The 14931-nt window shown below is 46.4% G+C and overlaps 1 protein-coding gene across 6 annotated transcripts in view; it reads left to right on the plus strand.

The window, feature by feature from the left end:
* Positions 1–2139: 2139 nt before the first annotated feature.
* The window catches only part of OTOA (otoancorin), a 68087-nt gene continuing 55295 nt past the window's right edge, over positions 2140–14931 (plus strand). The window contains exons 1-7 of one of the 6 annotated variants that reach the window (XR_012376788.1): positions 2140–2191; positions 8952–9046; positions 9615–9643; positions 9736–9766; positions 9883–9910; positions 11648–11735; positions 14406–14537. Coding sequence is in view for 5 of the 6 variants with exons in the window: in XM_025855397.2 (XP_025711182.1) it covers positions 8956–9046; positions 9615–9643; positions 9736–9766; positions 9883–9910; positions 11648–11735; positions 14406–14537 (399 nt within the window). In the remaining variant the exon portion in view is untranslated. Of the gene's footprint in view, positions 2192–8951; positions 9047–9614; positions 9644–9735; positions 9767–9882; positions 9911–11647; positions 11736–12376; positions 12595–14405; positions 14538–14931 lie in introns of those variants that run through there. The other 5 variants (XM_025855397.2, XM_073887988.1, XM_025855393.2 and 2 more) reach the window with 5 other exon arrangements.

A 14931-nucleotide genomic window follows, 5' to 3' on the forward strand; every position in this document is an offset into this window, starting at 1 on the left:
TTCACCTAGCCTACAACCCTGAGAGAACCAGTATTAACATTTTAGTATATGCCCTTTCAGACTTTTTCTGCACACGTATGTACCCCCCCACATATTTATAAACTTTTAATATTAAAAAATATAAAAATGAAAAGATACTCTTATCCTTCCAGGATGAATCATGTGAAACTCATAGACACCTGTTTTCTTTTTCTTTTTTTTAAAGATTTTATTTGTTTGACAGAGAGACACAGCGAGAGAGGGAACACAAGCAGGGGGAGTGGGAGAGGGAGAAGCAGGCTTCCCGCAGAGCGGGGAGCCCAATGGGCTCGATCCCAGGACCCTGGGATCATGACCTGAGCCGAAGGCAGACGCTTAACGACTGAGCCACCCAGGTGCCCCGACACCTGTTTTCTAAATCAAAACTTGACAAAGGATGAAAGACATTTCCCATCATTTAAGGCTTGAGAGTGAGCTTCTTGTTTAAAGGATTAAACCAAGAGCTGGGGATAAAAGAAATTTTTTTTTTTTGAGAACACTAAACACTAGTATTATATAAATATTGACCAGATGAGCAACAGAACAGTACAGGTGGCTATTTTTTTTTTTTTTTAGATTTTATTTATTTGAGGGGCGCCTGGGTGGCTCAGTCGTTAAGCGTCTGCCTTCGGCTCGGGCCCAGGGTCCTGGGATCGAGCCCGGCATCGGGCTCCCTGCTCTGCGGGAAGCCTGCTTCTCTCTCTCCCACTCCCCCTGCCGTGTTCTCTTTGGCTGTCTCTCTCTGTCGAATAAATAAATAAAATCTTTAAAAAAAAGATTTTATTTATTTGACAGAGAGAGACACAGCGAGAGAGGGAACACAAGCAAGGAGAGTGGGAGAGGGAGAAGCAGGCTTCCCGCAGAGCAGGGAGCCCGATGCGGGGCTCGATTCCAGCACCCGGGGATCATGACCCGAGGCGAAGGCAGACGGTTAAAGACTGAGCCACCCAGGCGCCCCTAGGTGGTCATTTCTGAAGAGAATCTCTAATTTTGCCACTGACAAAATAATGTCGGCTTTAGGCATTTTAGCTATTTTTAAAAAGTTCAGGTACTGAGATGTGTTTTGTTAAATATTAAGGATTGCAAGGAAATCTCTAGAATTGACAATTCTATTTTCACTAGAAAAGAGGTAAAAGTTATCCATAATCCCAAACCATAACACTTCAATCGACTCCCTTCCAGTTTTAATAAAAGTGCAATTTTTTATTAATTACTTAATATTTAATTTTTGGGTTCTAAAATCATTTCCTTGTGTTACTATTACATGGTCTTTGTTACAATGCCCATTTTAATGGCTATGGAACCCATAGAGTTGCTGTATCACACTTGATGTAACCATTTCTTTATTGGTGTACACTTACACTGGGTCTTTTTCTACCACCACTTGCTGTGTGTGTATATACTTAATGCTGGGGCAGTAAATATTTTGGTGCACGAGCCTTTTTTAACTTGGGAGGAATTTTTCTTTTTCCCTTCAGATAAGTCAGGTCACATTTACGGACCAACCAGTCTGAACATATTCACAGTTCTTATTATTAAAAAAAAACTTTCATTATGGAAAAATCCCAAGCCCTTAAAAAGGAAAAAAGGTAATAATTACCCCTCTTCACTGGTTTCAACGATTATCCACGCATGGCCCAATCTTGTTTCACCTAGGCTCCTGCCACTTCAGGGCCCCTTTATTGCCAAGCAAATCCCAGACATCATGTTTCAGTTTTGCAGACATATATCTACAAAAGAGAAGGACTTTTAAGAGAACCACATTACAATGCTCACACCTAAAAAACTTAACCTTTGCCTATCCAGTGACCACACTGCTCCAACTGTCATAATTTTTTAACAGTCTGTTTGCATCCGGATCAAATAAAGTCCCTACGTTGCACGTGGTGTCTCTGTCTTCACCTCTTCATCCTCCCTGGCCGGCCGCAATCTCAGAGAGGGGCCAGGCGGCGTGCATTCTGTGCGTCTGCGTCTGGCACGCTGGGTTCTGCGACACCCCCCTCGGCCCGCCCCGGGCTCTCTGTGCGGGGTTTCCACTCGAACCCAGCAGGGAGGAGGTCGCGCCACGCAGGCTGGCACCGCCCCCGCCGCTCCGGCCGCCCCGGGTGAGCCCTGTGGCCCCGCCCCGCGCCCCCCTGCGCGCGGGACTCAGAGCGGCCCAGCGGCACCGCAGGTGAGGCGCGCGCGGCGGTCCCCGGGCGGAGGACCACGCGGGACCGAGCGCAGGGGGCTTGCGCGGGCTGGGGGGGGCGCCGCGGGGCCTCCCCAGGGAAGGGGACCGAGGGGTTCATGGGGCGGGGGCAGCAGTGGAGACAGAAAGGAGAGTGGGCCGAGGGCAGCCGCAGCTTTAAGGGCTCTTGGGGGTGGGGGCGTCCATGGGAGAGAGAGTGTGCACAAACTTCCAGGAAGGGGCTTCGAACCCACTTAATAGTAGTAACAAGAACAGCAGTGATGGCAACATTTGTAGTAATAGCCGTAAAAACAATAGCATCAGTAATAATAGCTACTGTTCATCGAGTGATTCTGTGTGCCAGTGCTGGGCTCCGTTCTTTACCTGTTTTCTTTTTTAATTTTATTTATTTATTTGAGAGAGAGTACAAGCAAGGGGAGCAGCAGGGAGAGGGAGAAGCAGGCTCCTGCGGGGCTCAATCCCAGGATCCCGTGATCATGACCTGAGCTGAAGGCTCAGTCGGTTAGGCGTTTACCTATTTAATATACAAGGCAAATTCTTTACATATTTTCCGTATTTTACCTCATAGCTGTTGTGAGCAAGAAATGGGCAAGTGTAGGTAAAGCAAATTCAGCACCGACTGCGCACTGGATAAATTCATGAACTTGAAAAATGTTTACAGAGTCTTGGTGAGGAAGCTACTGTTGCCGTCCCCATTGTACAGAGGAGGAAATGCAAGCCCAGAGAGTTTAAGGACTATGTTCAAGAGCACAAATTGGGTGGGTCCAAATTAAAGCGGGGCTCCTATCCTTGAGACAGCTCCGGCCACCTGGAGTTTGAGGTTCCAGGTGGTCAGCAGGGAGGCTGGGGAGCAAAGCTGGTCAACGCTTTGGATCTCTTGGCTCTGGGTTTGGGAACAGCCCTTCCACTCAGTAGCTGTGTGACCTTGGGCTGGTCATTTGACTTCTTGGAACCTGTTTCCTCCTCTCTGAAGTAGCAGTAATGGTAATATTTGCCTCAAAGGTTTGGGGTGCCTGGGTGGTTCAGTAGGCTAAGTGTCTGCCTTCAGCTCATGTCATGACCCCAGGGTGCTGGGATCAAGTCCCGCATTGGGTTCCTGCCCCTCCCTCTGCCTGCTTCCCCCTCTGCCAGCTGCAACCCCTGCTTGTGTTTGCTCGCGTTCTCTCTGACAAATAAATAAAATCTTAAAAAAAAGAAAAAGGGTTCCGCAAGGATTCAGTGAGACAGTGTATGTAGAGGGGCATATGCTTCGTTCTCTCTCATTCAGTGGTTCCTGGAATTAGGACTACTATGGAGCCAGGCAGCCCTGCATTGGGACCCCCTTTCTGTCATTTGCGTGCTGTTCATTTGCTTGCTGTGTGACCTCATGTGCCCACAGAACTCATCTGTGAAACCCAGTGGAGAAAAGCCTGGGGCTGATGGAGAGAATAAATGAAGGGATGGCCTGGCATGATGCCAGCACAAGGGAGATGCTCAGTGAGAACTTTCTTCCTCTCCTTTTATCACAGAATCCCAAGCCTTCCATTTTGCTCTCCTGAGATCAAAAGAAAGGAAGGGGAATGACTGTCTAGAGTCTTCCCATCAAGGGAGGGGCTGGGGCAGGAGCTCAGGCCTCCATGCCTCTAGTCCAGAAAGTAACCACTTCTTTGACTTCTGTACCCACCGTGAGCCTGGCCATTCCAACACCAAATCCAGTTCAATCAGCCTGGTATTCTACAAGCCAGACCAGTTAGCCCACTTCACATTGATAGCAATGAAAATTGTATTGTAATTTGGGGGGGGGCAGAAATCTCCAGGTTGGTATCTGGATGGCCCATAAATGTGGGTCCATGTTGCAGACCTTAAACAGAGCTGCTTTACAGACAGTAAAACTCCATGTAATTGTGAATTGTTGGTTTCTGTCGGGGATGGGGTGTGTCAGCGTTGGGGAAAAACCCCCAGCATTTCACCAAGTTTCATAGAGGATGAAATGTCTCTCATCCGTAGGGTGACCAACTTATCCTGGTTTGCCTGTGACTTTTCCTGTTTTAAAAGTGAACTGCGTGTCCCAGGAGAACCCCTCAGGCCCAGGAGACCAGGGTGGTTGGTCTCCCTGCTCATCCAAATGCTCGCTCCCCATTGCTGAGGAAACCGTGTTCATTTCTGGTTTGTGGTTATTGTTGCTGTTTGCATTTTAGGTTCCACCAAAGCAGCCCCTAGCCTGCTTGATTTCTGCCAGCCTGCAGTGGGGAGCCTTTGGTGGGGAGGGAGAGGGGCCCATGGAGACAACAGTCAACCCCCCGAATCATTATTGCCTGCACAGTCCATTCAATCCTTTTGGGCCAATCTCCTGAAAGAGAGTGACCCAAAGGGCTTTTAATTAAAACCAAATCCCATACTGGTGATGCTCTGGGGTTTCCTTGGAATGAAGACATTATATGCAGCAGAAAGCTGGGCATCTGTTTCAGTAATCCTATACCTCTCCGTTGAGTTAATAGGGAGACCCTGGCAATAAAGCACAAGAAGCCTCATTGTCTGGGAAACTGGAGAATTATGAATGAGGCCAATGCCCCAGGGCAGCTGACCAAAGGGAAGGGAAGAAAAAAGGGCCAAAGTTTCGCCTAAAGCCCAAAAGACCCCCAACCCAGTGAGAGTTATTATGAGAGTTGAATGTACCAGCTGGGGCGGGGGGGGGGATTGGTGGGGCAGAGCGTGTCTACAAAGGGCTTTGGGATCCCCTTCCCTCAAAACCTGTTGGAATGTGTGCCTTTTGGTGTTTGTAGGTTTCAAAAGTTTCAGTTTGTTTTTGCCCTGGGCAGTAAAATGAGCATAATTGTTTGCAAAGCTGGTTGTGGAAGTCCCCTTGTGGGTTAGAGGATCCATTTGCTTGACAAGCTAGACAATACCAGGGAAATCTATAAGAAAGAATACAGGGGCGCCTATAAAATAATCTCAGGAAACCGTGGGTGGGCATGATGGGGGTTCCCTTCAAGTTCCTGTTAATACCCCAAGAGGGTAGTATCCCATCATTGGGGTGTGGGCTGCCCGAGAGTCAGGTGAAGCAAAAAGGGCAGCCCCCAGTTTTCATCTGATTTGACCCATAAACAGATTTTGAAGGGTTCCCCCCTCCTTCCACTTGACCTGAAGGACCCATCCCCACCTGTTTCCCCCCCCAGTTCCTCCCCTCCTGGCAGCTTCCGTCTCCTTTCCCCCTCATCTCTCCACCCTCTCTCACTAAAAAAACAGTCTCTTCCGTTGCTTTTTCTTTTAAAAATCATTTATGTGCAGAATTTCAAACACATACAAAAGCAGACATAAGAGTATAATGAGCCTCATGTGCTCACCACTCAGCTTCCACTGGCAAACCCATCCTCACCTCCCACCTCCCTCCTCCCCTATTATTTTGAAGCCATCTCTCAAACACCACATTTCTTCTGTAAATATGTACATGTGTCGCTTGGCGAACTTTTTCAGCAAAGGAACAGAGAAGAAATATTTTCGGCTTTGTAGACCACACTGATCTCTGTTGCACTGACTCAGCCCTGCCACTGAAGCTCGGAAACAGCCACAGATGATACTGGCATGAACGGGCCTGGCCCGATTCCCTTACAACTTTGCTATGGACACTAACATATAAATTTCGTACATGAAATTTCCATGTGTTGAGAGATACTGCTTTTTTTTTTTTAAACTATTTAAAAAAATAGCTTGTGAGGGGCACCGGGGTGGCTCATTCGTTGGGCGTCTGCCTTCGGCTCGGGTCATGATCCCAGGGTCCTGGGATCGGGCCCCGGCCCCGCATCGGGCTCCCTGCTCAGCGGGAAGCCTGCTTCTCCCTCTCCCACTCCCCCTGCTGTGCTCCCTCTCTCGCTGTGTCTCTTTCTGTCAAATAAATAAATAAAATCTTAAAAAAAAATAAAATAAAAAATTAAAAAATAGCTTGTGAGCCCCAGAAAACCAGGCGGCTTGTTAGAATTTGGGTTGTGGTTTGGTGACCCCTTGTTGGGGGAGGTCATTTGAGAGATCACAGGACTGTCGGGTGCACCCGTGAGCTGGCGCCTGGTAATCGGAGGCTCCTCATCCCCTCCCCTGTCCTTGGAATGTGCACGGTGCCCACCATTCCCACACTAGGAGCCGTTTCAAGGAAGCAAACTCCAGGCAGCGAGTAGTAGGTCTCCAGGTTTCCACACAGTAGGTCTTCAGGTTGCCCACAACTTCTGTGTGAGGTGGCTGTGTTGCCAGGTGAACTTAGGGAGACCCCAGGCCCTGGGGCCTCGACCCAGCCAGACCCGAAGGAGTCACCGAAGGTTCTTGGTCCTGTCACGAGAATGAACTCGAGGAAAGACCCACAGCTCGGTGGATGACTTAACACGAGCGGGAAAGTTTATTAAAGTGCAAAGCACACTCTCGAGATATGAGAGCAGTGAGAGAGAGAGAGAGAGAGAGACCGAGCACACTCAAGAGACAGCTGCCTGTCGTGAGGGTCGGGTTTCTATCCTTTACTGACAGTTGTCAACTCAGGGGTGAAAGAGTCATGACTTGGGGTGGCAAGCAGGGTTTTGTGATTTTACTTCCTCATTTGGCCAGGGGTTTCCTGTCATGGCATCCACCATCTTGGGCCTGGCTGGTTTGATCCGGCTTCTCGTGGCGTGCTGCCAGGACAGGCCTCTGACCTTCCCGATAGCTGGCCACGACCTCCTCGTTGCTGGCCTCCAGGCATCCTGTCAGAACCTCACCAACTGTCCAACAGCTACAAATCTGAGGTTCCCACAACCTCTTCCTCAGGTTTGGTCAGTTCGCTTGAGCAGCTCACAGAACTCAGGGAAACACTTTTACCAGTTAATGAGAAGATATGATGAAGGATACAGATGAAGAGCTAGATGAAGAGATACATAGGGCAAGGTCTGGGAGGGTCCCCAGTGCCAGAGCTTCTGTCCCTGTGGAGTTGGGGTGGGTCACCCTCCTGATGTGGATGTGTTCACCAACCTGAAAGCTCCCAAGCCCTGTACTATTGGGATTTTTTGGAGGCTTTGTCGCACAGGCATGATCAATTATTAACTCCATTTTCAGCCCCTCTCTCTCCTCTGGAGGATGGAGGTGGGACTAGAGAAGAATGGCTTGGTTTTTCTGGTGACCAGCCCCCATCCAGGAGCCCACCAGGAGCCCACCCAGAGTCGCTTCAGTGGAACAAAAGATGCTCCTAGTACTTTTACCACGTAGGAATTTACTAAGGTTTTGGGAACTCTGTGCCAGGAACCCAGAGCAGAGACCAATATATATTTTGATGTCAATGGTTTCCTTTCTCTTAGAAGCTCCGTCTTGTGCTACCTGTTGTCCAATGTCTGGAAGCCTTCGCTTCATTGTTTTGGTTGGTTTTCTAATTATTTAAGGCAGGAGGGTTTATCTCCTTCCATGAGACCTGGAAGCAAAAGTCCAACTTATTTTTATTGATGAGTGATGTTCCATTGAATGATACGTATTGAGCCTTTCACCTCTGCCTAGACAATTGAGTTGTTTCCGGTTTTGGGCTATTATGAATGAAACTATACAAGTGTTTGTGTGGATGTAAGTTTTAATTTCTCTTGGATAAATACCCAGGGGTAGAATTTGTGGATCATAGAGTATTGCCTATTTAACTGTATAAGACACTGCCAAACAGTTTTCCAAAGAGGTTCTTCTTGCTCCACATCATCATCAATACTTGGTATTGTCAGTCTTCTTAACTTTTAGCCATTCTAGTATATGTAGTGGTATCTTTTTTTTTTTTTTAAGATTTTATTTATTTATTTGACAGAGAGAGAGAGTGAGCATGAGCAGGGGAAGGGGCAGAGGGAGAAGGAGAAGCAGGCTTCCTGCTCAGTGGGTCTTGATCCCAGGACCCTGGGATCATGACCTGAGCTGAAGGCAGACACTTAACTGACTGAGCCACCCAGGTGTCCCTTTTTTTTTTTTTTTTTAAGATTTTATTTTTAAGCAGTATGTACACCCAATGTGGGGCTCAAACCTACGACCTCGAGATCAGGAGTTGCATGCTCTACCGAATGAGCCAGCCAGGCGCCCCTATGTAGTGGTATCTAATTGTGCATTTCATTTGCATGTTCCTGATGACTAATGATGCTGATAATCTTTTATGGGTTTACTGGCCATTTCTTTTGTTTAAAATGAAACTTAAGTTTGTATCTTTTCTTGCCTCTATCTTCTACTTACTGAATTGTAAGAGTTCTTTTTATAGTCTAGATATAAACCCCTTGTCAGATAGAACAGAGCCCATGCTTCTAATCACTCCTCTCTGCTGGATTAAGGAAACAGGAGGAGGTGTGAGGACATAAACAGGCCATTGTCATCAAGGAGAGAGATGATTGTGTCTTTGACTAGCACAGGGGTTTAGATGGAGCAAAGTACATGGAATTTAAAATGTAGTTTTAAAAAGAGCTCAAGGGGTTCTGGGCCTATTTGTTTTTTCCTTTTGTCTTCTGAATGTTCTCTTTCTTTTTTAAAAAAAGATTTATTTATTTTAGAGAGAGAGAGAGCTTAGGGGAGGGAGCAGAGGGGGAGGGAGAGAAATCTCCAAGCAGACTCCCCATTGAGTGTGGAGCCCGACTCGGGGCTCCATTCCAGCCCCCTGAGATCATGACCTGAGTCGAAATCAAGAGTTGGACGCTTAACTGGCTGAGCCACCCAGGTGCCCCAAGTCTTCTGAATGTTCTTAAATATATTTTAAAAATACAAACCTGAATCACTTCTGTGCTTGAATTAACTACAGGAGGATGTCCCAGGAACCTAGGACATATTTTCTTTTCCTGTTCCTTTTTCTGAGCCATGGCGTGGCAAGTCATAGAGTTCCAGATTCCAGGCAGGGTAAGTCCTGAGGGAGGAATAATCTGCCATAGTTTCCACACATCTCAGGGAAGATAGTGGGATGGATCAACTTAGGTACAAGGTGCTGTAGAGTATCCGGGGTGTGTGCATACATGTGAGTGTGTGTGTGCATGCACACATATGTGTAGGATTTTCAGGATTATTCTAAAAGGGTTTTCAAACCAGGGTTTTCTCACCCTGGGGACACAACAGCACAGGTATAATTAAAATTCACTAAATTTTTCCTTCACGAGTGACTTTTTTTGGGGAGGGATCTTTTCCTAACCCATATGTATATTTCTTTTTTTTTTTTTAAGGATTTTATTTATTTACTTGTGAGAGAGAATGAGAGAGAGAGAGAGAGCATGAGAGGGGGGAGGGTCAGAGGGAGAAGCAGACTCCCCGCTGAGCAGGGAGTCCGATGTGGGACTCGATCCCGGGACTCCAGGATCATGACCTGAGCCGAAGGCAGTCGCTCAACCAACTGAGCCATCCAGGCGCCCCATATGTATATTTCTGAAGATTACAAAATTCAATTCTAGTTATACCTTCAATGGCTTTCTTACAGATTTGCATCCACTGTTGCAAAAAATGGCGGTGAGTATCCCATTTTCTTTTAATCTAAATCTCTTCTACTGGAACTGCCAACTTTTGGATGTTTTAGTTCACATTATTTCTTTGCCTTTTAGGAAGAAATAATAGATGGAAGCTATCTGAATGGTAATGTCCCCCCTCTGTCCCCACTTTGCTGCTTCTAAAAATTTCAGACAGAATGTGCCTGTGATCTCTCTGGAATGATTCTTTTAAAGCTGTCTTTTTATTTTATTCCCGTGTAGCATTACTGGATCTCATACAGTTTCAAAGGTAACCCACCCTAGAGGGGAGGGGAAAGGATGGGCTAGATGTCCGATAAAACTTCCTAAGGGGGGGGGGGTGGCGTCTGGGTGGCTCAGTCGGTTAGGTGTCTGCCTTCGGCTTGGGTCATGATCCCAGGGTCCTGGGACTGAGTCCTGCGTCGGGCTCCTTGCTCAGCGGGGAGCCTGCTTCTCCCTCTCCCTCTGCTTCTCCCCCTTCTTGTGCTCTCTCTCACTCTCAAATAATAATAATAAAAAATTCCTAAAGGGACGTCTGTTAATTGTAAAAAGTAATGTGTATGTACATATGCATTACAAAAAAAACATCAACCAGTGCACAGGTGTTTTAAAGCAGATACATTTGTTTCACAAACTTTTATTCCTCTCTGTTCTGGTACAACTGCTAACATTTATTGAGTGTTTACTATGTAGCAGTCCCATTCTTAGCACTTCATAGAGACATATCCAATCCTCACAGATCCCCCAGGGAAGGTCCTGTTGTTTTCCCATTGGACAGAATAGTGAAACTGAGGCACAAGGAGGGTGAATCAAGGTCATGCAGCTGGGAGGTGTGGTGGAGCTGAGGGGTGTATCCAGTAGTGGGGCTCCAGGGCCCATTGCCCTGTCGTGTTATATACTGCATACAGAATGGTGTTAGATAACGGGGATGGGGGGCAGGGCACTAGAGAGTCTTGTGGAAAGACAAATATTAACAGATAATTCTAATATGATGAATACTATGAGGGGGAAAATGGGGATTTGGGGGCCCATGACAAGGGCACTCAATTATGTTAAAGTGAAAGAGTCCCCATAAACATTCTTCTTCCTAATGTAACTAACTCCAGTTGATAGTTTTGGATATATTCTTTCAGGCTGAAATCTGTCTGTCTGTCTATCTATCTATCTACCTATCTGTCTATTTTTGTGTTCATTTATTCATCCATCTACTTATTTAGTAACAAAAATGGGATTATAAAGGCCTTCCAGTTGTTGAAGGCAGGAAGATTTATCTGCGGCCAGTTACTCCATCATAGCTGGAAGCTGAAGTCCAACTCATTCCTTTTTTATTGATGGGTGACTTTCCACTGAATGGACGTATGATATTTATTTAACCTTTTGCTTGTTGTTGGACATTTGGGTCATTTCCAATTTTTGGCTGTTCTGAATGAGATTGTGCATTTTCTATGTGGTTGGGTACTGTTTTAAGCACTTTACATGTGTGAACAACTAGAATCTTCACAATTTTTAGCTATATCACATAGAAAGGGAAACTGAGGCACAGGAAAATTCGGTAAATTGCCTGAGGCCACACAATTAAGTGGCAGAGCCAGGGTTTGAATTCGGGTTTTGAGTTCACACTCTTAACTATGCTATTCCAGCCTCTCATGATATACATTGTATCTGCTTTTTAAATTTAGCATAGTAAGGACATCTTTCCAAGTCAGTTTGTTTGGATTGTAGTTAATCCAAGTGGATTGTTACAGGAATTAGAATATTGCACACAGCTCAGAAACTGATAATTGTCTTTGAGAGAATGGGATCCTGGAAGATTCTTAGATTGGGGAACTTCCCCACCACTGTGCCAGGTTAACAAATCTCCTACCTCTCCAGACAAGAGGTTCCTAGCATCCCCGGCCCATTCCCCACATCCTGTCTGAACTCTGGTCTCCTGGCCACTTGGCAAGTAGGAGAACCACTCATCATAGGGGAACCTGTCATTGTGACCTTCTCCTGTCTTCAACTGAAGCTCCCATGGGTGGACGGCAGACCTGTCTCACAGAATCCTGGCCTATCTGAATTCACGGAATGTCGCCTTCACCATCCCCAGCCTGCAGGTGTGTACCTGAGACTCATCCCTGTCATGTATTTCCCTCTCAGCACTCCAGGGTTGTAAACTCAGGGGCCAGGTAGGATGGGGAAGTGGACTATAAGGTATAGAGCTAGTTTTCACTTCCACAAGGAAACGTGTCCTGTCCAGTTGTTTTGAAACATGACACAAGTTCTTTTGTGTTTTTCCTCCTTTCTGCCTCTGCTGGAGACTTGGTGTATTAGGGTGTAGGCTGGGCTGCTGTAACAAAGAGACCCCAAATTCCAGGGACACAAACAATGTAGTTTATCTCTATCTCTTGTTAGACAGTTCAGAGCTCGGTGGGAGATCCAGAGAAGAGAGGAAGCTCTCTTTCAAAAGACTATCCAGGGGTCCAGCTTCCTTCTACCTGGTTGCTTTGTCATCCTCTAGGGAGTTGTTGCCCACGTGATTGAAATAGCACATCTATTCTCCAGTTCAGGAGAGGGGGTAGTGGGAAAGAGGAAGCAAAGGGCGAGCATCTTCTCTTTAAGGACATGACCTGCAAGTTGCCCCCTTCTTCCTGCCCACATCCCATTGGCTCATAGTCCACAGTCACATGTCAGCAGTAAGAAGAGAGGCCTTTCTGAGAAGCCACCTAGTCTGCTAAAACTTGTGGGATTCTTTTGCTAAACAGAATTACAGGAGACTGGCTCTTTGGGTGTAATGATCAGTCTCCTGATTATGGGTTCAAAAAATATTTTTCTTCCCTTTTAACTCTACTGTAAGAAAAACAGTAGCGCAGGCATGGTAATAGATGATGAAGATTTTTGTGGAGCAGTAGGGCTTGCCGGGGACTGTGGCAAACTGGACAGCATGTGCCTCATCAGCATGACCGTCAGCCCAGGGTGGTATGTCGTATCTTTACCATTATACTGTGAATAGCACAGAAAATTGAGGAGATATTCTTTCAGTATTCAAAAACTCTCCGACTCAGCAAAGAAGTCATGTCATTGACGAATGAAGTTGGGACATCTGAATGAATGAAGTTCTGACATCTGAATGAATGAAGTCCTGACATCTTCATTGTTCCAATTTTTATTTACTTTATAATGAAAATGAAAATATCAACCAACATTCACATGAGAGCTACATTCAGGGAGTTGGTTGCTAACCCTTTACCAGGACACCCATTACCTGGAGGTGGCGGTTGGCCTCATGGCATCTGCTTTCTTTCTTCTCTTCATCAGTCTGTGGCTACCTAAAGGCAAGTAATATGCCTGCCCCTTTTCTCTCCAGCAGTGTTTTCTCATGAGATGTGTATATTTTAACCTGACTAGTAGATATCTTCTCTCTCTTCCTTTGTATAAATTTATTTATTCATTCAGTATCTACTTATCTAACCTCTGATCTCTGCCAGGCATTATTCTAGACACTGGAGACTCAGAAGAGAACAAGGCAGTCACATTACTACCTACATGGGCCTTTCATTCTAGTGGGAGAGTCACTGAGTAAATCATTATTCAACGCATGCAAGATAGGGAATAATGGGTGACACTTATTGATCTATATGCTAGGCACTGTTGAAAACACTTTACACACACTCCTTTCATCCTCATAAAAACCCTACGTAGTAAGTTTCTACGGTGTCTATTTTTCAGCTGAGAAAACTGAGGCCCCAAAGTAGTGTTGCCTGTTTAGCAAATAAAAACACAGTATTCCCGGGGCACTGGGATGGCTCAGTCGGTGGAGTGTGTGACTCTTGATCTTTGGGTTGTGAGTGTGAGTTCTACGTTGGGTGTAGAGGTTGCTTAAAAAAAAAATAGAGTGTTCCCGGTTCAATTTGATTTGCAGATGTACAATGAATAATTTTTTCAGTATATATCCCATGCAATTTTTGGGACATACTTATGTCGAAAAATTATTCACTGTTTAACTGCAATTCAAATTTAACTGGGCATCCTGTGTTTTATCTACCAATCCTAGTTAAATAACTTGTCCCAGGCCACACAGCTAGTCGGTGGCAATGTGGGGATGTTCCCATGGGTTGTCTGGCTCTAGAGCCCAGCTTTGCACATGCCATCACAATATGCTGCCTCTCTAGAGCACTTTTATTTAACGGAGATTTAGAAAATAATTCCCCAGACAGCAGAGGTAATCTCTTTTAGGAGACGCTTTTGTCCTCTCCTCCTCACTTCTGAGGGGATGCCAAGAGGGAGTTTGTTCATGCTGCCTGAATTTTGCTTCTACGCTGGTAGCTTGGGGCGTGGGAAAGGGTTTGAGCCGTGCCAGTCGGGGGGTGGTAAACTGCCTGGACAGAGGCCAACTGCTCTGGACTTGAAACCCCAATCACCTATAGGGACCAGGCAGGCCACGGGGAAATCGGCTGGCTGGGTGGGTGGTGAAGAGGAGCTTAATTATGGGGAAGAGCTTCTCCCCGGCCTGCTATTCTCACCAGGAAGGGGATACGCCTAGCATTGCCAAATCTTTGTGTTTTCCAAGAGAACTTGGAAGTCTGGATTTTTGTGGGGAATCCCCTGACTTTGAAACGTTGGCAGCTAATGAAAAATTTTGGAGACATCCAAACCAAACATGAGGGCTAGCTGCCAGCTGGTGGGCTCTGCTGGGAAGGAGGTGGCCTGGCTGGGCTGCTGGCCGTGGTGCTGACCATGTGCTCCTGTTCTGTCCTCACTGTGTCTTCTCAACACCCCAAATCCAGGCAGCCGTGGAACACCACCTGGAGCAGCGTCTGTACCAGCCCCAGAAGCTGCTGGAGGACCTGAGGGAAACAGATGCTCAGCAATTCTGCACCGCCATGAAATGCCTCTTAGAAGACAAGAAGGACCTCTTGGTGAGGTGTTTTTGGCACCCCGGGAGTAGGGGAAATCCAGAGCCAGATGGTATTTGTTGAGTTGACTCCAGCTGAGCCTGACTCAGGCCTTCTTTATGTCTTCCTCCCACCTTCTCCCTTCAACCCCCCGCCCCCACCAGGAGCTTGCAGACCTTGGCTTTCTCACTTACTTTTTCCAAAGTTCAAATGAAGAGCCTTATGGTATATATTCTTATGGGAACTAAGAGATGAGGGGTACCAAGGAGCTTCTAATAGTTTGGCTCAATAAACATCCATAAATGATTACTATGCATCAGTGGACACTGGGTTGAAAGATGAACGACAACCCCTGCCTTCAAGGAGTTTACAGTCTGGGGGTAGGAAAAAAACCCAGAAATAGATTTCCACAAAATAA

The sequence above is a fragment of the Callorhinus ursinus genome, unplaced genomic scaffold (genome assembly GCF_003265705.2).
Source record: "Callorhinus ursinus isolate GAN/ISIS: 27379988/994484 unplaced genomic scaffold, GSC_fseal_2.0 scaffold85, whole genome shotgun sequence".
NCBI classification, from domain to species: domain Eukaryota; kingdom Metazoa; phylum Chordata; class Mammalia; order Carnivora; family Otariidae; genus Callorhinus; species Callorhinus ursinus.